At 34.8% G+C, this 23,817-nt stretch overlaps 4 protein-coding genes and 1 long non-coding RNA gene across 5 annotated transcripts; 2 read left to right on the top strand and 3 right to left on the bottom strand.

Annotated features, from left to right (window-relative positions):
* Positions 1 to 442: 442 nt before the first annotated feature.
* LOC133805553 (uncharacterized) lies at positions 443 to 3,013 on the top strand. Its single transcript, XM_062243735.1, has one exon. It carries the CDS (start codon positions 443 to 445, stop codon positions 3,011 to 3,013), a length of 2,571 nt encoding a protein of 856 aa, XP_062099719.1.
* Positions 3,014 to 7,445: 4,432 nt separating this feature from the next.
* LOC133804390 (uncharacterized) lies at positions 7,446 to 8,373 on the bottom strand. Its single transcript, XR_009878450.1, has 2 exons — positions 8,228 to 8,373; positions 7,446 to 7,677 (listed from the first exon to the last, which is right to left on the bottom strand). It is a non-coding gene; the product is annotated as an uncharacterized LOC133804390 (long non-coding RNA).
* Positions 8,374 to 9,236: 863 nt separating this feature from the next.
* Positions 9,237 to 12,490, bottom strand: LOC133805552 (uncharacterized). Its single transcript, XM_062243734.1, has 6 exons — positions 12,482 to 12,490; positions 11,808 to 11,980; positions 10,386 to 10,458; positions 10,238 to 10,272; positions 9,429 to 9,523; positions 9,237 to 9,298 (listed from the first exon to the last, which is right to left on the bottom strand). Exons 1-6 carry the CDS (start codon positions 12,488 to 12,490, stop codon positions 9,237 to 9,239), a joined length of 447 nt encoding a protein of 148 aa, XP_062099718.1.
* Positions 12,491 to 12,849: 359 nt separating this feature from the next.
* LOC133805551 (protein argonaute MEL1-like) lies at positions 12,850 to 14,528 on the bottom strand (the record flags this gene model as incomplete). Its single annotated transcript, XM_062243733.1, has 6 exons — positions 12,850 to 13,086; positions 13,188 to 13,326; positions 13,486 to 13,589; positions 13,682 to 13,791; positions 14,039 to 14,172; positions 14,392 to 14,528. Coding segments are annotated over 6 exons (861 nt in total), but the record flags the coding sequence as incomplete, so codon positions are not given.
* Positions 14,529 to 17,350: 2,822 nt separating this feature from the next.
* On the top strand, positions 17,351 to 18,028 carry LOC133805550 (secreted RxLR effector protein 161-like). Its single transcript, XM_062243732.1, has 2 exons — positions 17,351 to 17,774; positions 17,907 to 18,028. Exons 1-2 carry the CDS (start codon positions 17,351 to 17,353, stop codon positions 18,026 to 18,028), a joined length of 546 nt encoding a protein of 181 aa, XP_062099716.1.
* Positions 18,029 to 23,817: the final 5,789 nt, after the last annotated feature.

Raw genomic sequence — 23,817 nt, 5'->3', positions numbered from 1 at the left:
GATAAAGCTAAAATGGTCCCAGGGGTGGCTTAGCAAACCATCATTAGTAATAATTTTCAAGTTCTTGACCTTGAGACAAGAGATAACTCGCAAGTGGCTGTAGAGGAATCTAAGGGAGGAGGGGGAGTTCCTTCTCTCCCAAATGGATAGAATAATGAGCTGGAATGTCAGGGGGATCAACAGCCATCATAAACAGCTTCAAGTAAAAATTCTGATTTTTTCTAAGGGGATTGGCTTGGTTGGTCTTCTTGAAACGAGGGTTAAAGCTCATAATTTGGGAGCTTTATACCTTCGAGTTTTTTCTGGCTGGTGCTTTACTTCGAATAATGTGTGGCATAAGGGTGGACGCATTGTAGTTAGTTGAAATCCTTTGGTGTTCAATGATGCTATTATAAAATGCTCTAGTCAAATGATTCACATGCATGCTAGTTCGACTTTGAATATGGACAGTTTCTTTGTAACTTTTGTGTATGGTATGAATATTGAAGAGAGTCGAAATCTTTTGTGGAAGCACTTGCAGGACCTATCTATGGAAGATCCTTGGATTGTATTGGGAGATTTCAATGATATATTGGTTAAGGAGGAGCGTATTGGTGCTAGAGTTAAATATACTAAGGCTCATTCTTTTCAGAGGTGTGTGGAGATTTGCCAATTGGAAGATGTTAAATTTAGTGGGAATTTCTATACCTGGAATAACAAACAGCAGGGCCAAGATCGAATTTACTCGAAAATTGATAGAATCTTGGCTAATCAAAAGTGGTTGGATACTTATGGAGCTGCAGAGGTACACTTTATGAATGAGGGGTTATTTGATCACTCTCTAGCGATTCTCACTGTAACACCTGTTTTAGTCACTGGTAGGAAGCCTTTTAAATACTTTCGCATGTGGAAGTCCTTTCCTGGTTTTCAAGATCTGGTGCACAATGATTGGATTCGTCCTATAGATGGCACTCTGATGTACAAAGTGGTTCAGAAGCTTAAAAGACTAAAGAGCACTTTGAGACTGATTAATAAGCAAGGATTTACGGACATTCATGTTGCTGATTTGGAGACCTCGCATGCTTTAACTGAATGTCAAGATCAATTGAATAAGGATCCTCTAAATCCCAGACTTATTCAATTGGAGCTTGAAGCTCGTCAAAAATACACTGACATTCATAGATCTTACTGTTCTTTCTTGCAGCAAAAAGCTAAGCTCAATTGGATTCAAGATGGTGATACTAACTCAGCTTTGTTCCATGCTCGCATTAGAGAGAGGCGAAATCAGAATAGAATTTGCTCTATTACTTCGGAATTGGGTGAATGGATAGATCAGCCTGATATGGTCACAGCAGCATTTCTGGATTATTATCAGAAGTTACTGGGCAGTAAGATGGCTGTGAGGAATAAAGTGCTTACAAAAATAGTTTCTCTGGGTACATTCCTTACTACTTCGCATGTTAACAATCTGTTGCTGCCTTATAGTCAAGAGGAAGTTAAAAAAGCCATTTGGGAGATTCCTGGAACAAAGGCATCTGGTCCGGATGGATATTGCAGTTTTTTCTTCCAGGATAATTGGAATTTAGTTGGAGATGAAGTATGTGATGCTATACTGTCATTTCTGCATTCTGGGAAAATTCTAAACGAATTGAACTCTACTGTTTTGACTCTTATTTCGAAAAGTAAATGCCCAAAACATGTGAGTGATTATAGACCCATAGCCTGTTGTAATGTACTCTATAAAGCTGCCACGAAGATGATATGCACAAGGTTGAGGGCTGTTCTTCTGGTGCTTGTAGCTCAAAATCAAGGAGGTTTTGTCAAGGGGAGATCTATCGCTCACAATATCATGATATGTCAAGATTTAGTCCATCATTATGCAAGGAAAGTTGGGAAACCTAAGTGTATGATCAAGCTTGATTTGCGGAAAGCTTATGACACTATTGAATGGGATTTTATTGAGGAAATGCTTGGAGCTTTCAATTTCCCAAGTAAATTCATTCAGCTTGTTATGCAGTGTGTTCGCACTCCAAAATTCTCGCTTATGTTTAATGGCTCTTCCCATGGATTTTTTGAGTCTAAGAGGGGGCTGCGGCCGGGCGATCCTATGTCTCCGTTATTGTTTGTATTGGGGATGGAATACCTTTCAAGAATTTTGCATCGAGTAGGAAGTAAAAAGGATTTTAAATTTCATGCTAGGTGTGAAGGGATCAAACTTAATCACCTTATCTTTGCTGATGATATTCTGTTATTCTGTCATGGTGATTTCAGATCTATCTACTATATGCTTCAAGGATTGCAGCTCTTTTCTAGCACTTCTGGGCTTTGTCCAAATCAGACTAAATCGGCTGTCTACTGTAGTAATATGAATGAGCATGAAGTCCAACGAATCCTTGATGCTTCGGGTTACAGTAGAAGTGCTCTGCCTTTCAAATATCTTGGAATTCTGATCTGCTCCAAGCGAATTTCAGCAAAGGATTGTGAGGTTCTTCTTGACAAGATGCTTGCTAGAATTAAATGCTGGAGCTCCAGAAATATTTCTTTTGCTGGCCAGGTTACACTGATCAATTCAGTTCTTCTTTCAATTCACTCTTACTGGAGTCAGATTATGATTATTCCTAAAAAAGTATTGAATGAGATTGCAGCCATTTGTAGAGCTTTCCTTTGGACAGGGCAGGCCTATTCAACCAGACCAGGTCGTATAGCTTGGGACCTAGTTTGCAATTCGAAGAACTCAGGTGGTTTAGGATTCAAGAACAGTAGGGACTGGAATATTGCAGCCCTTGGAAAGTATATTTGGGCTGTTGCTGAGAAGAAAGATGACCTTTGGGTTAAATGGGTCCATCATGTCTATATCAAACAAGTAGATTGGTGGAATTACATTGCCCCTGCTTCAAGTAGCTGGTATTGGAAGAAAGTTGTGGAAGTTAAAGAGAAATTTAAAAATCTGTTCTCATTGCCGCAAGTTAAACCTGAGAGATATCAGATCAGATATGGATACAATATTATTCATGCTGAATACACCCAAACATAGCTTCATTTTATGGCTGGCTGTTCATGACAGGTTGAATACTAAAGACGGGCTCAAAAGGCATAGGATCATTGAGAATTCTGACTGCTTGCTGTGTGGAATAGTTGAAGAATCTTGTGAGCACTTGTTTTTCAATTGTTCTTTTGCCATCAGATGCTTTCAACAAGTTCTGCTTTGATTGAATTGGAATACTAATTCAACAACTTTGTTGAAAGTGACCAGATGGATTGAACGGGCCAAAGTTAATACTTTTAAAAAGCAGGTCTACTCGGCTGCCATTGCAGCTCTGGTTTACCAGCTTTGGAGGGTGAGAAATGAGATTTTTTGGCTGGGGAAAATTACTCAGCCTGAGAAGATTGTACAGAATACAAAATTCAGTGTAAAGACAAGAATTACATATATAATGCCAAAGAAAATTAGTCAAAGAAACTTAGTTTGGTTTGGGAATTTGTAATGGGTCTGTTTGGGTTTTGTTCTATTTTTGAAGCTCGGGCTGTTTGAGGACTTATCTGTAATAGTTGTTGGTTGTTTAATGAATCTTTCCTGATTTATCAACAAAAAAAAAAAACGTTTTTAACACCTCTACATGATCAATTGTTGTCAAACCATCATCATTCGAATCGGATATCAGAGATGCCTTTGACACAATACTTTTTGTAGCACTTCAATTTTGTCTATTTTAAGGAAACATTAGAGACAACAAAAAAACATAATTATATGAATATTAGAATACAATTAGCTAGACTTACATAATCTCGTTCAATGTCATCATTGACAAAATTATTTGTCTTTCTTACACAGATACTCCTTCCATGTCTCAATAAGGTCCGGGTTTGCCTGAAAAATATAAACAAAATGTTAGAGAAATTATAATTTAATAGAAAAAATTGTGTTGGTATTTTCACTTACTCTCTTGTGGCGAATGATCGCCAACGATTTTGTACCCTGCGATGTAGGATACTTTATTTTCTTTTCTTTTTCCTTGTTCTTTTGGGAGCATGCAATCAAACTTGGAGTTGTAAATAACTCACAATTCTGCTTCCACTGCGCCTTGGTTAGGTGGTTGAAGATCTCGTCCCAATCCTCTTGTCCTTTGTAGTAACTTTCAAAGTGTGTCTGTCTTTTTGTTTTCCTATCATGGTATCGATCTTCCATCTCTCAATCGATACCCTCTAGACACTTTGCATAATCCTCACGACCTTTTATTTTATAATACCACTACATTGGAAAAAAAACACAATAATATATTAATTATAAGACATTTTTAAAAAAACAATTGGTCCTTGTATTTTTAAGGCATTGATTCCCATGTATTGTAATGTCTGGGAACCTTCGAAATGATCTAGGTGCCCATAAGGTAGAGAAAAGCAGCATGCTCATACCCCACCACCTTGTACGAGCGGTGGTAAAACACTAAGGGCAGTGGTGCTTCATTTTTTTTGTCATCTTTCATTTACCTCTTTTCCACTACCACAACCCTTTTGTTAGGAGAGAGTGAGATTACACCACTACAATAATAAGAATCTAAACACAATATAACACTTGACAGAGTCCAATAAAAGATTGACATAGAGATATACAATTAATTATGACCTTTAATTCTGTTTTAGACTCTATTCTTTTTGGGCTCGTTATGACCGTTAGTTAGCTCTGTTTCTTTTCTATGTTTTGACGCCTTATATCTATGCCTATAAATAGTCTCATCGTAAAGACACAAAGGTATGGTTTTACTTGTAATAATTGAGATTGTTTCAGAGAGAATAATAAAGAGCTTAAGTGTTGCTTCCTGTGGATGTAGGAAGGAGAAATCCTTCTAAACCATGTAAATCTTTCTGAGTTGTTTGTTTGTGTTTGTTCTTGATTATCTTAGTGTGAGAATGCGTCAAATATCAAGTGAAGTTTGCTTAACAAACTGGTATCAGGAGCCAGGTTTCGCCAGAGCTTGATAGAGTTCAAGACTTGGAGGGTTCGATCTTGGGGAACACTGGGTAATGCAAAATTTGATATGGAGAAATTTAGAGGAAAGAATGATTTTGGATTGTGGAGGGTAAAGATGAAGTTTGCTTGGGGAACAAGGACTTCAAAACGCCATTGATGAGACCAAGCTAAAGGGGATGACCAAGAAGGAGAAGGATGACATTCTTGACAAGGCCCATAGTTCTATCATCCTAAGTCTTGGTGATAAGGTCTTGCGTAATCTCACAAAGGAGAAGAGTGCAAAAAGTATATGGACAAAACTTGAGAGTCTTTATTTGACTAAGTCTCTGGCAAACAGATTATTCTTGAAGCAAAATTTGTATTCATTCAAGATGACACCTGATAAGTCCATTGAAGATCATTTGGATGATTTCAATAAAGAATTCTTGATTTGGAAAACATAGAAATTAAGATCGAAGATGAGGATCAAGCCATTATAATTCTGAATTCTTTGCTCAATGATAGCTATGAACACTTCATAGACACTATGATGTTTGGAAGGGATTTATTGACATTGGATGGGGTTCAAAGTGCCTTGATGTCTAAGGAGATGAAGAGAAAATCTGAACAGAAGGAAGAAATCTCAGGAGAAGGGCTACTGATCCGAGGGAGAACAGACAAAAGGGAAAATAAGAGTCAAGGAAATCAGAAAAGGGGGAAGTCAAATTTGAGGTACAAGAAGAGATGTTTCATTTGTCACAAAACCACACATTTGATAAAGGATTGCCCTGAACTAAAATCTAACAGCAAGAAATCGAGTAATGCTAATGTTGTTTTAGATGGAGGCAATAGTGAAGGTTATAACAGTGCTGGAGTTTTAGTGGTATCAAGGTATTCAGGCATCGACTGGGTGATTGATTCAAGTTGTTCCTTTCATGTGTGTCCGAATAAACTTCAGTTCATCAAGTACAAGAAGACTGAATGAGGGACAATAAAGCTTGGGGATAATCGAGCTTGTTCGGTGATTGGAATAGGATCAATAAAACTAGAGGTTATTAGAGGTAGTATAGTATAACTATAGCAAGTGATACATGTTCCTGAGATAAAAAGGAACCTTATATCAGTTGCAATGTTGGATAAAGAGGGTTGTTTAGTCAAAGTTGAGAATGGTATCATGAAAGTAATAAAATCTTCAATGGTGTTGATGAAAGGTTTAATGATAAATGGGGTACATGTTTTACAAGGGAGTACATCTAAAGATATGGTTTCAATAGCTTTTAAAGTCATGACAAATTCAGCAATGTTTTGGCATAGAAAATTGGGTCATGTTAGCCAAAAAGGTCTCGAAATTTTAGAGAATCAAGGGTTGCTTGGTGAGAACACAATTCAGGACATGGATTTTTGTGAAAAATGTGTTTTGGGAAAATCAACAAAGGTCAAATTTGGTGTTGGAACTCACAGAACTAAAGGCACACTTGACTACATACATTTAGATCTTTGGGGACCATCAAGGACTCTTTCTCGAGGTGGAGCTAGGTACTTTCTAACTTTCATTGATGACTTTTCAAGACATGTATGGGTTTATATACTTAAGAACAAGAATGATGCATTTGAAACTTTTAAAGAATGGAAGGTTATGATTGAAACTCAAACTGAAAAGAAAATCAAAAGGCTTAGAACTAACAATGGGTTAGAGTTTTGTGCTAATATGTTTAACAAGTTTTTTAAGCAGGCTGGTATAGCAAGACATTTGACAGTTAGGAATACTCCTCAACAAAATGGTCTCGATGAAAGGATGAATATAAGTTTCCTTGAAAGAGTAAGGTGTATGTTGATCTACTCGGGTTTACCCAAGAATTTTTGGGCTAAAGCAGTTGTTTCTGCATGTTACTTGATTAATAGATGCGCTTCAATAGCTTTTAACTTCAAAACTCCAATTGAGATGTGGTCGGGACATCCAAAAAAATATGATCATTTGAGAACTTTCGGATGTGTTGCTTATGTTCACATAAGGTAGAGCAAATCAGAGCCTAGAGCTTTAAAGTGTGTGTTCATCAGGTATTCAATTGGGTTCAAAGGCTACAAGATGTGGAGCCACTACAAGAAAAAATGCTTTTAATAACACCAAAAATGTGTTATCAAAACATACGATAACACTTTCTCATGTGTTAAGACCGACTATGTTATCGTAGGTCAGGGTACTTTACATAACACTTTATCAGTATTATACAGATGTGTTATTGTACTATCAACGATAACACAATTTCTGTGTTATTTTAATATATAGATAAGTGTTGAATTATGTTATTTATAGTCGATTATATAACACATTTTTTGTGTTATACTACACTTTAGCATAACCCTTTTTTTGTGTTATACTACACTTTAGTATAACACTTTTTTTGTGTTATACTACACTTTAGTATAACACATGTGTTATATTAGCTTAGAGAAACATAATCTTTTTTTACTTACACAAAACTAGGAAAACAAATATGAAAGTTGAAGCCAAATATGGTAACATAAATAGATTTTTATTAATTACTCAAAATGTAATTACAATATTTAGTCTACTAGTCTAGGCTTAAGAAATCATATTACAACATAATTTATGCCCAATTTAGATTCCTTTATCACTAAATACAAAACAAGAAATGTACACAAAAATTAGTGAAATACATTCTTCCATTCTAAAGGCCTCAACTACAAATGTTGTCAAGAATTGCTCCAAAGAAATCATCTCAATATACCTGCACATTGTAAAAGAAAAAGTCATTTTATTATTAATATGAAGAAACAATTCATACATTTTGTACTAACTTCTATCCCCATTTATTTCTTCTCTAAAGACCTAGCAAGGTTAATTCCTTTCTGTAAAGTTCAATACAAACATAGAATTGATGTGTAAATAGCTTTGTCAAAATTCTCTCTGTGATAGGTAACCAGCAGGGCATCAAGTATGGCATCCAAATTAACAAATGTGAATATGGCTGTTAGAGGTCCTTTATGAAGCCCATGCTATTCCTCTTATTCTCCCAAAGTTTCTCTTTCTTTCTAAGTTCGAAGTGGGAAATGTGTTTAGAGTTAGGTTATGGGAAACAAGACAAACAAAAACTGGGAAAAAAAAACAAAAGTGGAAATGTTATCTTTTTGTATTAATAAACTAAAATATGTTTCTTGTCAAGAAAGCGAAAAGCACTAGCTTTCCAACTTACATTTCACGAGAACTTCTAAGATTTCTAGTTGCATAAATTTTTAAGTTTTTTAGCCTAACTAAATAACCATACACACACACCATACCTGAATCATGTGCCATACACACCGCCAAGCTTTTCGAGAAAAGACAGGAGCCATAATTTCCACAAACCTGAAACATATTCAGAAGGTACTGTTAAACTTTACACCGTTCAAAATATCTTTCCATAAAACAGAAACATATTCATATGAGAATCACTTCCGGGTGGGCTCTATCTCATGCAAGTGGCTCTTGTGACTCAATTCATAAAAGCTCAAACCATCCAAACACGACTTTAATTCATTTTATAAGTAAAAATCAAATATTGAAAATCAAATGGATTTGTTGCAGAAACATTGGGTAAAGGCCAATTTGATATATTATTATTTAGATAATTACTATGTCTTGTATAAGACAAACTAAAGTATCAAACAAAAACTCTGGAAATTGTCATGTTTTAAGTTCATATATGGGAATATGACATTATAAAAAAGGAAACCTCATCAAAATGCTGTCAGGAAGAGATGCTTTCATAATACTATGTGGTAATTCATTTCAAGAGGGAAAAGAAACTCTATACCTAATAAACTTACAATAGAAACTTGAACAAAACTAAAAGAACAACTCCCAACAGCAAAGAAACAGAGCCAAATGACTTTGTTTATTTAGTTAGCAAACTATGGAATTGATTTTTATTTTGTTTTTCTTTCTCATATCAGAAAAATAAAGTTACAATTATGCCTAGCATCTCTGATTTAACAAATAAGTAAAGCAAGAAAGAAGGAAATAAAAAAGAAAAGAATAGCAGAAAATCCACAAGGGTAAAAAAAAACTGCCCAACATACACTACATCCAACCAATAAGAGAAAAAGAAAAATCTAAAACGCAACTATAATGGAAGCTATCTAATTGCCAGAATAAAGAACTATACAAAAGGAGCACCCAGCAGCATAAATAGAAAGTAATTAGACAAAAGGGTTGCAGATGTGGTAACTTCTCTACAGGCTGTTGTACAAATTTATAAAAAGAAAATAATACATGATGTGTAAATGTGACAAAATTACCATATTCATTTCACACACCAAGAAACACTACTTGTGCAAGGAAACCTCTAAGAGCCAGACCAATGACTAATGCTATTCCCATAACAATAGAAGAAAAGCTTCAGACAAGACATAGTATGGAACTAAAGAAGTTCTACATGTTAGCATTCAGAGTGAAGAAAAGAAAAAATCAAAGAGAAACAACAAACTAAGTGGTTCATACCAATAACTGTTGTAGGGCAGCAGGACAATCTGAGAGATATTTCACTGGAAGAGTCAAAAGAACAGGAACTGAATCCTCTCCTGGGATCATCATATCTATAATGTTATAAGCTATTAGATCATCTGTTAATTGACCACTTGTGTCATTTAGAAGAACATCTATTACATCTCTTGGAGCCTCTTCGGTGATCATCCTACTACTACTTTTCCTGGCTTCTAAAATTTTCTATACTTGCTTCACCATTTTTTTCTTTGCCTGAAAAGAGAAGAGGAAAAATATTTTGTACCAACATAATTAGTAATTATGAAATAAGGCAAGATGTGAGTAGTAATAGATTAATAATAACTAACTTACCTGTAATGATCTGTGAAGCCTAGTTCCAGGAATGTTTATTGGTAATGACATGAGGCCTGCAATGAATTCTTGAAATTGTTTTCTTAGAGACTCCATTTCCTCACCAGGATCCAAATTAATCAATGCCTTAACTAGTACTTGAAATGCAATCTGAGAGAAAGACCAAAAGGGGGTTTAGTCTTATATGTGTTATTAACTTTTAAAAAGTACCATTAAACATAATAATTGTGAATCTATTTTGACAGACAATTATTCAATACACAATAAATTGTTGAAATTTGAGATCATTAGCGATATTTTGATGTTCCACAACTTCCCCCCTAAGTATTATTCTGAAACTTGCTGGTAGAAATAGTTAAGAAATGCAAAAAAGAGATGAGTGAGAGATAGAGAGAGAGAGGGAGCCGAGAGAGACAAAGAGAGTAGAAATAAAAATGTAGAAAAAAAATACAAACCTAAAAAATGGGACAGATCTTGAGCTGAAATGGTCCTGCTCACAACATTGTAAATATTTTCCTTTATGAGTTACTGAAAAAAAAATACCAAACTGAATTGACAATGTTTTGCACCAAGGGTACAATGTAGAAGAAGAATAAAATTTACTAGTCTTAGAATATCTCCATGTTTCTTATCCTCTGCTTCAACAACTCTGTCTAGAATACCCCCTGATGTGGCACTAAATGTGGAGAAAAAGAAAATTTTACAAAATTGATTAAGTGAAAATCTGTCAAAAGAACAACTGAATTGAAGAAAAGATGGATTTTGCATAGGAGTTTCATTAAATTGCAGAGTGGGAACTCAAAGGGCTGTCCACAAGGAAATAGAACAAATCCATATAAAGTCATAACAGATCAAACTCATATGACTTTATTTGATTAGTTATTATAATACTTTTCTAATAGTCTAAACTTTTATGGTGTATAATTTTGATAAACTTCTTCATCAACAGAAGTTTAATGAAATTATACACCATAGAAGAATTCTACTATTATTACAACTGGTTCCTAAATAATCTGAATTAGAAATTTAGTACTATAGTTCTGAGAGATGGAAATTAAGAGCAAGAGAGACTAAAACCAAAATTCAGGAACAGGTTAAAGCTGGGGAATGCAATCTTCAATCTGAGAATCAATCCAATTTAAATTCAGTAGTTATCAAATGTTTTCACTGCCATAATCATAGCTGCCACTAAAGCAGAAGAGCATATTGACATAAGTAAGTTCATACAACAGATATTTATGCTGAAAAATCTCCAACTCTCTCAAAGTTCAAGCATTACTTGGACATTGTAATTTTCAGCAGGAAGAATTAAATAAATCTTCTATTAATGGCATGATAAATTAGCAACTGTGAAGATTGTTTAAAGAGAGTTCAAGAGTTAGTTATGTAAGCTAATTCAGTGGGTGACAAAGAACTAGTGCAATAACAAAGTTTTATCGTGACACACAACTACTTGTAACAAGACAGATGATAAGAATATTAGGCCTTCTTTGAGGTTTAATTATTCCATAAAAAATAAAAAGAACTAGTTACTAATTAGGCCTATTATTATTGGCTGAATATATGTCCAATAAGATTATAAGAAATGTACTAGGCATACTAAGTGATTATTATATATATTGCCTAGTGTTCTAAGGGAAGAGATATAAAAAAAAAATTGATTATAAACAAGAGATGCAAGAGAGTAACTTTAATAAAAAGAGAAAATCGTATACAAAGTAATAACAGGATATGCAAACTCCAACAAACAGTTATAAGAATTCAATATTTAGGTTTTCTCTAAGTGGATCAAAATTGAAAACAGCAGCTAAAAAATTCATCTTTTTTTTCCCAAATAAATTTCATTAAAGTTACAGTTGAGAACTCTAAGTATTGATTTAATCCTGCATAAGACTCCCTGTTTCGTATATAACAGTCAACATGACTAGAGTGCAAATATTTAATCAAATATACTTTGTACTTTTCACACTTGTGTTTATTTAGACATCACACGAACAAAGACAGCCAGAAATTTATAGAACATACCAGCAACATGAAAATAATGGGTTCAGTGAGGTTTTCCTGCTTTTCAAGTTTTTCAAGTTTTGACCCATGACCTCTCCGTGAGACCGAGCCATCCACAACCCTCCGCAAGCCGAGCCCTCCAACCTCGTCCATAGCCCTATCCATGAGCTGCATTTGGAGTCTTGATCAAGGTCCTAAAATATGCAAACATAGAAAAACAGTATATTCATGCACAATTTTCAATAGAAATGAAAGAATATATATTGTACAATTTTCAATATATATTGTAAAAGTCTTAGATATGCAAGTCATATTTGCTAGCTCAATTTCACAAATTCATTTAATCATCCCTGGAATAGGAATGTAATGTTTTTTAGCTAAAACAAAATGTTATAATGGCATTTCAAACTTCATAGTTACAAGTCTTGGCCAAGTCGCTCACCATATGAACCACCAGAATCAGGAAACATAACTATTAACAACTGTAGTTGTTTGTTGATAAGTATCTTCTTGCATTGCTCATGAACAGATCTCAAAGCCCTCTCAATTTGGTTAGCTGGCCAAGCGTTGCACGGAATTACTGGTCTAGTTTGGAAGGCCTTCCAAGTATCCAAAATGATAAAAAATGTCAATTATAAACAATCAATGCAATGTCACAGTAAAAGAGATGAGACAGAAAGATCCGGTAACCATACCATTCCCATATTGAGCCAAGTACTGACCAATTCTGAACAAAAGCGATCATGAATATCTGAATTGATACGCGAGAAGTTCACACATGTCCAAAACTCAACTTGGCCTCCATTGATCATTTTCTATCATAACCCAAAATAAAAATAAAAAAATAAGTTAATGAATCATACCTCTTCACATACATCATAACAAAATGGAGTTATAAAGATCATTTACTTACTTTATTGGACATATTCCATTGCCCAAATCGAGGATGCTCAGTAGCCTCCCTCCTAGTACCTCTATATAAAAGCTTCATGAAGAAAAATAATAGAATTAGTTCCAATTGAAAGAGTAGAACTCACTCGTCAAACGCAAAAGCAAGCTCATATTAGAAAAATACCACTGGTGGAGGCAAAACTCGAGCATCAACCATTGTCAAATTGTTTACAACACTAATTCCAAAATCCTGGACAAGTTCATGATCACTGTATTTGTTCTGCTTAACAATTCGCCAAATGCTTTCTTCCCTGTCGTTTGGTCTTTGATAGGTTGCCCTCAATAGATTGGTTACTTGCCTTTCATTGAGTTTCTTAGAGTATCTTTGCCCCTCAACAATTGTACAAACCTATAACGGATACAACATTTAGAAATATAATCATGAAAATAGCTGCTGTCCAATAGAACTTAGCATGCAAAAAAAAATGTTATTGAAACTATGATGGGAACCTCCATGGGTAAGTAAATAGGCTTTGCTGCATTTCCTGCTTGCAGAGCAGGCCATGTCACATATCTGAGTTTGATTTTGTACTTGTCTTGAAAGTAAGCAGCAACTGAAATCTGTGTCATCTTATCATCAAGAGTAAACCTAAAATAAAATATAAACATGTTAGTAAAACAATTTGAAAGTATAGGTAGAGAAGTTTAAATACCACCAAGAAAAATCTTCCCAAATTATTAAAATCAAATAGCAGCACTAGCACATACCAACATGGAATGGTTAAGGTCATGACATATGCACACTCACATTAATTTGTTCAGTGGCTCTGTCGATATCCCAGTAATCTTATAAGTCCTTGTATTTTGCAAATGACTGCATGCTACTTTAACCCCTTTCAAATTTTTCTTTAGCTGCAGCAATAAAAATAGATATAAATTTCTTTTAATAATGTTAATAATAGATAAGAAAAACACCCATATCCAACTTAGTAATATGCAAGAACCTGGAGCCGGACTTGATCATGCAATGGCCTTAGATCGTCTCTCACATTAAAGTTTTTGAAAACGAAATCAGATACCCTTATAGTTTCATAAAAAGCCCTTGCTGAAACATCTACAACAATTGGATAAGGTAGTTCAGAAAAAGAAACGTCAGTCCACTTGGTAAAAACCATCTAGATAACAAAAATTGTTGTAGGGCATCACATAACATCTTCCATATTAGATTTTAGCATCTTACTAGATTATGTGTGAACCGACATTAAATTGCACAAACAACGACCTTACGCCATCGGGTGGTGCACCATATGGTGCCTTGTAACAATATAAGCATAAAAGAGTAAACTAGCTAAAGGCAATACCAATGTTAAGAGAAAGCCCTAACTGAATTAGCCTCAAACTTTGATAGTACCCTTTCCAATAGATTATGCCATCTGCAAGCTCACCAGGACGCCCCAGTGTGAGGTGAAAAAATGACCTCCCAACAACAGTATACCTACAGTTAAAGATATACATACACTCAAGCCATTGACTAAAAAAAACTCAGCACTTTTAACAACATACAGAGTACATTATTATCAAGTTACATAACATAAACAAACCAAAATAAACTACCAGGCACTGAATTTTCAGATGAAAAAAAATAGTAAAGTAGTAAGAAAATTTTATAAAGAATAGCATTTTGTTCTAAAGCCTGAAGGCAGTATTGAATTACTTATCCGATGGATCTCCTCTGAGAGCAACATCCAGTGCTTGAATTGTCTCTTGAGGAGCATCAAGTTGCCTGCTCTGTAAAAACTGACGCAGATGATGTAAGTCTGGCTTCGAAGCAAACTTGATGGTCACCTTAAATTCATGTTCCCTACGGCTAATTAAGGGAAAAAATATCAAATCAGAACAGAGTACATAAAAATGAAAATAGTATTACTCAAAATGTCAAACTTAATGTAGTATATAATACCTCCTGGTACTAGAGCTTCCAGTTTCTCTATCATTGTCAGACAACTTTATAATAAATTCTTTGGAGGAAAATGGCAACTCCCCAGCAGTGTAGATAGACTTCCCGCCATCATAAGAAACTCTCAGATTAGCCAAATGAGAGGCACGGTAGAGAGTATCCAGCTGTTTGATAATGTCACGGTTTACCTTCTTTGATGTTACTTCAGGACTTATCGATACCTGTAAATATATTTAGTAAATATAATTAGCTTTAGGGATCTAAAAACGACAATGTAATAAACGACAAGTTGCCTTCTTTGATGTTACTTCAGGACTTAACATTTTACTCATATATCTCACTGAAGCATTCCATCAAACAGTTATTATGCATAGGTTTAGCAAAGCTTATTTTTATATAACAAGACCAATTTAAGCAGTCAAACTAAACAAAATTTACAGATAAATTGACACAAACATCAAATAACACAAAGACACTCGATACATACAAGTTTAGCCTACATACAAACATTCATTTATATTCCAAAACACACCATATTTAAACATAGAAACAAAGATCACTATGATCATGGTTGCAATAATAAAATTAACAAAGAGAACATTAATGATGAATCATTGATCAGTCATGAAAAAACAGAAAGAGAAATTGAAAGAAAAATGGTACTTAAAGTGAAGATTAGGGTTATAGTTGTAGAAATAGATGAGTGAAGATGGATAAATAAAGATGAAGAAGTACATACCCATGCCGATGAGAGCTTGAAATTGAGATAGTGATTGCCAGAAATTGAGGAGCAATGGGAGAAATGTGAGAGAGAGATGGAGATGTCGAGAAATGGGAGAGAGAGACCAAACGTAAGATTCTCAGATCTATCAATGCCATTGTTGACTGTGTACAGAGCTTTCTCTTACTCTTTCTCTTTTCTCTTCTTAATTGAGACTAAGTATGAATAAAGTTGAGCTTTTGTCTCATATTTTCTCGGCAACCAAACAAATAGAGAAAGAAAGATATAATTTACTTGAGAACATCGTACGGTCACGAGCGAAGCTGAGACAGGGGTCTTTCAAAAGGCTCATATTCTTGTATAGACTATCAGCCTCATCTTCGACAAGGGTTTCGCTGAAGTAACCCTTGGTGGTCAATCGGTCGACGAGGGCCATCCATTCGGGCCAGGGGTGGCGAGAGTCTTCGGTGCTGTCTAAGGCGGTGACAGTGTCAACGGCAGCGGAGGAACAGTAGCAAGGATTGGGATTTGGATTGTGAAGGAATAAAGGGTTTCTTCAAGTTGATAATGGAAGGGTGTAATAAGGATGGAGCTTTTTGTGAAAAAATATTTAGTGTGAAAAAAAATATAAGTGGCGGGCTCCCAAATAAGTTACCGCCCTTTTTTTCCCCCACATATATATATAAATATACCATAACTCTTTTTAAATAGTATTATAATGATGTGTTATGGTAATGGGTGTTTGGTGTAGTGAGCATTGATTAAAGCAACCATCAGAAATATTTTATCAGTAGAGATGTGGTCTTTGAAAAGGATAAAATGTACAAGGGAACTTTAGAAACTCAACCTGTAGGACTGTCAAAGAAACTAGCTGAAGAATTATATTTTGAGGTGGAGAATCATGAGGAAAATCAAATTGAACAGTAAGATAGATAGCCAACAACTGAAGTAGAAGAAGAGGAAATTTCTGATGAAGAAGATCTAGATGCAACTGATATGGCGGTTGGTATTCAAGTTTATCAACTTACAAGGGATCGTGAAAGGAGAGAAATTAAGGCACCTAAACGATATGGCTTTGTAGATATCATCCATTATGTTCTTACCGTATCTGAATATATGGATGAGGAACCAATAACTTACACTGAAGTTATAAGGTGTAGTGATAGACTTGAATGGGAGGTTGCAATGAGAGAAGAAATAAACTCTCTACATAAAAATGTGATACCTAGATTTTTGTCAAGAAACTTGTTGGGCAGAATAAATTCAAAGAAGAAATTCCTCAAATCGAAAGAGCATGTTACAAGGCCAAATTAGTGGCAAAAGGTTTTACATAGCGTGAGGGGGTAAATTACACTCAAATCTTTTTTCCTGTAGCCAAACACACTTCAATTCGAGTGTTATTAGCCTTAACATCCATTGATAATTTATAACTCAAACAGATGGATGTAAAGACGGTATTTTTTCATGGAGAATTGGAAGAAGAAATCCATATGAGACAACCTGAAGGCTTTGAAGAAAAGGGAAAGGAAGACCATGTTTGCCTACTAAAAAGATCCCTATATGGGCTGAAACAACCACCTCGCCAATGGTACAAAAGGTTTGATGATTTTGTAATCAAATCAAGTTTTAAGATGAGCTCTTATGACTGTTGTGTATATGTAAAGACAACAAATGTAAGGTATGTAGTACACTTGCTTTTATACATTGATGACATATTAATTGCAAGCAAGCTCATTTTTGAAGTTAACACAGTAAAGGGGATGCTGAGTGCATAATTTGAAATGAAATTTCTTTGTCCAGCAAGGAAGATTTTGGGAATTGAGATAATTAGAGACATAAAGCACAAGTGATTGTTACTCTCTCAAAGGGATACACATATCTAAGGTTCTTAAAAGATTTGGTTTTGACAATGCCAAATTAGTAGTGACTCCAATTGCTCAACATTTATGATTATCATCTACTCAAGCACCAAACTCAAATGAAGACATCTGATCTATGCAAAGAGTTCCTTACACTAGTGTTGTAGGGAGCATGAAGTACATTATGGTCTGCACATGCCCAGATCTATGCCATGGAGTAAGTGTGGTGAGCAGGTATATGGGAAATCCATGGAGAGGGCATTGGGAGGTTGTTAAATGGATGATGAGATTTATAAAGGGGACATCTAACATTGGGTTACTCTATGGTTTAAGTTCAAACAGACAAGAAGTACATGGTTATGTCGATTCAGATTATGCAAGGGATGTGGACACTAGGAGATCTCAAATTGGTTTTGTGTTTCAGATTAATAACTACACCATCAGCTGGAAAGCAAATCTACGGTCAATTGTAACTTTGTCCACAACCGAAGCCGAATATATAGCTTGTACAGAAGTTGTCAAGGAAGCTTTATGGTTAAAAGGCTTAACAAGGGCACTTGGTATTGATCAAAGAGTAATTATTGTATTTAGTGACATTCAAAGTGCCTTACACCTTAATAAAAATCAGGTGTTTTATGAAAGGACCAAACACATTGATGCTAGGATGCACTTTATCTGAGACATCATCACAGAAGGGAAGATTAAGCTGGAAAAGGTATCAACCGAAGAGAACCCTTCTGCTATGCTCACCAAAGCATTACCAATAGCAAAGTTCAGACATTGTCTGAATTTGCTCATGGCCACCGTTGAATGAAGAGGGTGACCTTGGAAGCACATCAAGTCTCATCAAGCATTTAAATCAGAATTATCAGTCAAGGTGGAGGATTTTTAATTATGATCGTTAATTCTTTTTGGGTTTGTTAAGACCATAAGTTAGCTCTGTTTCTTTTCTATGTTTTTGTCGCCTTATATCTATAAATAGCCTCATTGTAAAGATACAAAGGTATGGTTTTTGTAATGTTCCAAAACTCATAAGATTAAGGGCTTGGATTAGCGTGCTGGGAGGGAACGTGGAAAAAATATGTAGATTACATTGATATATAATTGAGTATGCATGATTATGTGTATTAAATGTGTTTAGAGACCCACTTTTGTTAAAAAAAAAATGGAATTTTCATAATTTTGACCCGTTGAGGGTATATTTATATTTTATGTGTTATATTCTTGAGACCACATGATTATGTGGATGTATTCGTGATATTCTTCAGGAGTGGATCCTTTTGAGCAATTTTAGCAAAAAGTCACAACGGGGTTAAAGTATCCGGCTCAGGGAGCCAAGGGGTATTTTGGTAATTTCGTATATTTGGGAAATTATTGATAAATGAAATAAATTGGTGGAATAATTGCATTGGATGGAGTAGTTGATTAATTTGATGATTAGTGGAACTAATAGAGGTTTGGTGGGAACTTAGGCAAATGAAAAATTTTCCCTAGAGGTTTATTAAGGAGGATATTATTGAGGAGGGGCATTTGGGTCATTTGACCCTAAAACTTGAAAGAAATCAGCTAAGGGTAGCAGCCTCCCTCATTCACGTTTTTCTCTCTTTCTTTTCATGTTCTTTTCTAAGGTTGAGCATGTTGGGTTTTTATGCCCTAATTAAACCCATTTTCTTTATAATCTCATTTATTATCAATAAAATAATAGAAATCAATTTTTGACTCGGTCAATCACTTTGCTAACATATTTTATTTTCATGATTATTTGTTTGATATAAACTTCTATTAAATCCCGAGCATATAGCTAATCATATTTATAGTGGCGTAATCATAGTGGAATATAATTATGATTATATGTTCAAATATAAGTTAGTCCTAAGATTAGTCAGTGCACGGGATTTACACTGACTTGCCAATCTACGATATGATCTACTTACACATTGTAGTATTATGTTCTTTCCAGAACATTAGCAAAGTATATAAGATCAGATGTATTTGTTACATCGAATTGGACCGATATTGAAAGTAGATAGGATAAGTAAACATACCATCATTATCTATTCTAGTCATATCATATAGTTGACCATAGGTCAATTCAATCTCAATTCTGAGTGGTTAGTATTCTAACTGATTGTATTATTTGAGTTCTTTGACTTGTTTGTTACCAGCTTACCCTAAGGACTAGCCCATACTTACATTTTTGGAACTCGGTAATGTTTACCCAAAAATGGCTCCCGATGATGTGGCAAGATTTTCTTACACGTGGCAATTTCGAGTGAAGAGATCATGTTCGATCATCGAACAGATAATTATTGATTCGTCAAGTCTCTTGATGAGGTGCAACCAGTCTAGTCGCATACTCTCATTTACTTCCTTTGGGATATGCAATCTTGTAATAATTACATTTATAATGTTTCCTTTTATTACCTTGATATGATGATATTAATTGTAGTTAAGGCCCATCGGCCCATGTAACCCTCTTGAGCCTATAAATAAGAAGAGGAGGGCTCAAGGAAGGGAGGTCTGGACTTTTGAACTTTTAATCTTTGTATTAAGAGAGAAAAGCATAGTGTGATTATCCACCGAAATTGTAATCTTCCTAAAGCTTGTGAAACTCAAGAACCCTAGTTCTTTGATCATATTAGTGGGATTCAATATCAATAAGATCACTAAGTGGACGTAGGTCATTACCATCTCATTGGGGCCGAACCACTATAAATCGCTTGTGTTATTTACTTTTCATTTTATTCTCTTCTTGTTTTCATCTCATTTCCTGTCGTTATTTTGACTCCGTGTCGTTGGCCAAATCAAGGGCCAACATTCTGGTGCTCTCATTGAGAGATTAATCAAGAACTTTAAGAAGATCAAATGGTGAAGACATCCAAGATAGCTGGACAGACTTCTGGCGCTGCATCCACTCAGCCTCCTCCTCCAAATGTGGCTGAAAATAAGCCACGCTTGGATTTTGAGGAGGAAGAAATGGACTCTGAAATGTTGAGGACAACACTAAGTGTGTTGCAGGACGAGTTGGCCAATCTGAGGGCCAATCAAGAGAATGCGGTGGAGAGCTTGGCACAACAACAGAGGGAAATTGAGTGTCAGCTTCAGGAGCTAAATGAGCAGCAGGAGGACCTGGACCGCCGGCAAAGAGATGCCACAGCTGCTTTAGAAGCAGCCATTTAGTTGGCTAGGGGACAGGTTGCACTGACTTCTCAACCGGATCAGCCACCAAATGCAACATTGCAACAGGCCGCAAATCCGAGTCCTCTGCTTCAGCCAGCAAGCCCTCAAAGGTCGGAGCAACTGCCTGCTGCTCAACAGGACATCCTAATTCAGGATCCTGAACAGCAGCCACCTTCTCAAGCTGGTCGAGGCAATCCCCAGTGCCAGAGGTAGATTAGGGTCAGGCAGCCTCCCTGAAGCCCTAGACACCCAGGGGCCAATGAGCCAAATCCACCGAGCAGGGGGCAACGACCTTCTGCTAACAGAAGGCACAATGAGTCAGGCTCTGCGGCCAGGGGACCCCCATGGCATAATAATGCATGAGGACCCACTGACTATTATATTATTTCATATAATATAATATTAGATTAAATAATGTGACAAAATGTGATTTGTCACACCTTGTAACATATTATTGAGAGTCACAAAATTGGACACATGTGTGTGTCCAAATGTGACATATTTTGGAGTTACAAATTTGTAACTCCCAATAATGTGTATATTATATGTTACACGTTTGAGATTGGATTTCATAAAGCCATATGAGAAATGGCTGATAGAGATGTGATTTTAACTCCCATATTGTGTATGGAAGTTACAAAATCAAGTGGGAATAAATTGGAACGTTTTGGAAAAACTGAAATTTTTGTTGCTGAACTTGACTGAGCGCCGCGGCGCATGGAACCAGCGTCGCGGCCCTAGTGGCTGACAGCTTCTTTGAATTTCAGTTTTTATCCAATTTTGAACGTTTCCAACAACCAAGTAACTCCGAAATCTCTATTTTAATTCCATAAAACATCCAATTAAACATTGGTAATAGCCATGGGGGTTTGTGGAATTTGAAATTCAAAGGGGTATCTCAAACTCTATAAATAGGAGCCTAATGCTCACTTGTATGACACCATTTTTCATCCACAAAGCACTTGGCTGAAAATACACCTTGAGGCTTGATTATTCCAGAAAGCTATTTCCTTGAGAGATCCCTTAGTGCTTAGAGAATAGAGGGAAATAAGCTTTTGGACAAAGGTCTTGAACCTTGTTCAAGTTGGTGATCCCCACTACTCTACACTTTGGTTGTGTGAGAGTTTGTTTGTGTTTTCATTCTTTTGATCTTGTTGATTTTATTTACTTGTATTGTTATAGTATTGAGTTTGTAATCTTCTTCTTCTACATCTTTTTATTTACTTGTATTTTGAGCAATTGAGTTGTAATACTTATTTAATCAATATTATCTTGTCCATTGTATTTTTTCATAGAGTTGTATTTGGTTTTTCCATAATTCCATTGAGCAATAATATATATTCTCTAACAATCAAAAGCTTATTTTCCTTTTCAATGGAAGGAAAAACCATGGAGATCATATGAGGATCCAACTTTGAAAAGATGGTAAGATAAGGTAATGCTCTTCTTTGGTTTTCTTAGAAGATCTAATGGTTTTCATATAGTGATAGAAATGAGAAGAAGAAAAGTTTATAAATGAGATTCATTGTTTGCTAATCTCCTTTGTTTTTTAGTGGTTAGATTAGAAGATAATATAATATCTTGAGTTTTTGTTATATGTGATTAACATGTAAATAATCTAGTAGATTATTGGGAAGTATGCTAGCATGTCATAGAACTTATTTTGTGTTAATGGGAAATTATTAGAATGACAACTATGAGTTTTATATGACATGTATAAATATATTGATTTTGTGGGGATATAGAAAAGTGAAATAATATGTGTATGATATTTGTAATTCATGTTCGCATATTAATAAAGAGCCATATTAGTATGATATTAGTCATGTATGTTGACAACTATGTGAAATTATAATCATGCAAACATTTGTGAGATGTTAATATGTTTATCCTATATTATTGTAATGTGATGAGTTACCATTTATTTGGTAAATAAAAGGAATTATTTGAGAAATGAAATTCCCCATTTAAGTGTTTACCATCTCACTTTATAAGATAAGAAAAGATGAAGCTAAGGGGGGTTACATCTTTTAATGGTTGTGTCTTGCTGTTGCAAGAAAAAATGGATCAAAGTGGATTAAAAAAAAATAATAATAATAATAAAAAATAATTATGGGATGACATATTGACTCAATAGACTTATAGTCTAAAGAATGGTCAAAAGAGAAAATATTTGAGAATTATTTAGTGACAATAATTCTTAAATATTGAATATCTCAATGAGGAGACATTACAAAATTGGAGAAGCAATTTTGAATCTTTACACCAATGGTGAATAAAATAGAACATTATTCATTTTGGTTAAAGATGGTGATATGTTTGAATTAATCTCGATGAGGAGATAATTTTAAACAAAACATAAGAAATCAAAGTGTTTAAATAAATCAATGAGGGTTTATTTTCTTTGATTTAAAGTGTTTAAAAAATTGACATTTTCATTTTGATGAGAAAATCAATGGATGTCGAATTGATGTTTTTAAAAGAATCTCAAAGAGACTCTTAGAAAATACACAAAAGTTGTTTAAGTGATTTTGAGATTATTTAGACAACTAAAAGTAAAAGTTGCTTTGAAAGAAGTGTGACTAGTTTTAGCAAGTAAATAAATCAAGATAAACATTGAGGTTTTATCTTGAGAGTTTATCATGTGGCATAGAGGACTCATGATGAACTTTGAGAATCATAGGTCTAGATTTATCTTGGAGGATAAAGGACTTAATAGAAATGAAGAGATTTCTATTTTGAAGTGATATTTTATTATCACTATGTGAGAAATGTGGGGGTGATGCTCCAAAGTTAATCAATTTATTTTGTTGTTAATCAATTGATTAATTTTGTCATCTTATCAAATAGGTGATTTTCCACATTCTAAATCACATTGGCTATATGTGTATAGAATGAACAAATCTAGACATGTTTGGTGTCTAAAGTCATTGTTTGTAATATTTTGATTCAAGAAGGAATCAATTTAAACATAAAGGAGAATTTTAGAAACAAAGAGGTTTCTAGAATTAATATTCAAGGAAAAATGTTTATCTTGGATATAAAACTATAAAATAGTGAGGGTGTTGACTATGGTCAAAATCATTATTTTAAAGGGGTAACTATTTTAATCAAACTATGGCTAGCAACAAAGTTTGAATAAAATAATGAGAGTGTCTAAGTATGCATACATGAGAAAAGAAATGATTCAAATGAATCATTTCTACATCTCAAGGGGCGGGACTTAGACTCCCTAAAGAGATTCACGGTTGATGGTAACCTTTCTTAATACTAGTAACCAAACTAGTATTAGGTTCAATAGGTAATAACAAGTCAATCAAGTGAATAGATAGTAGTACTCAAATTTTGTCCCATATGAGATATGAGTACTAGTGTGTTACCAAAATGTGGGTTAAAACCGAAAGGTTTTTTAATAGAACTCAG

This window comes from Humulus lupulus, chromosome X (assembly GCF_963169125.1).
Source record: "Humulus lupulus chromosome X, drHumLupu1.1, whole genome shotgun sequence".
NCBI classification, from domain to species: domain Eukaryota; kingdom Viridiplantae; phylum Streptophyta; class Magnoliopsida; order Rosales; family Cannabaceae; genus Humulus; species Humulus lupulus.
The sequence above is the reverse complement of the archived record's forward strand: the minus strand, read 5'-3'. Positions and strand labels throughout refer to the sequence as shown.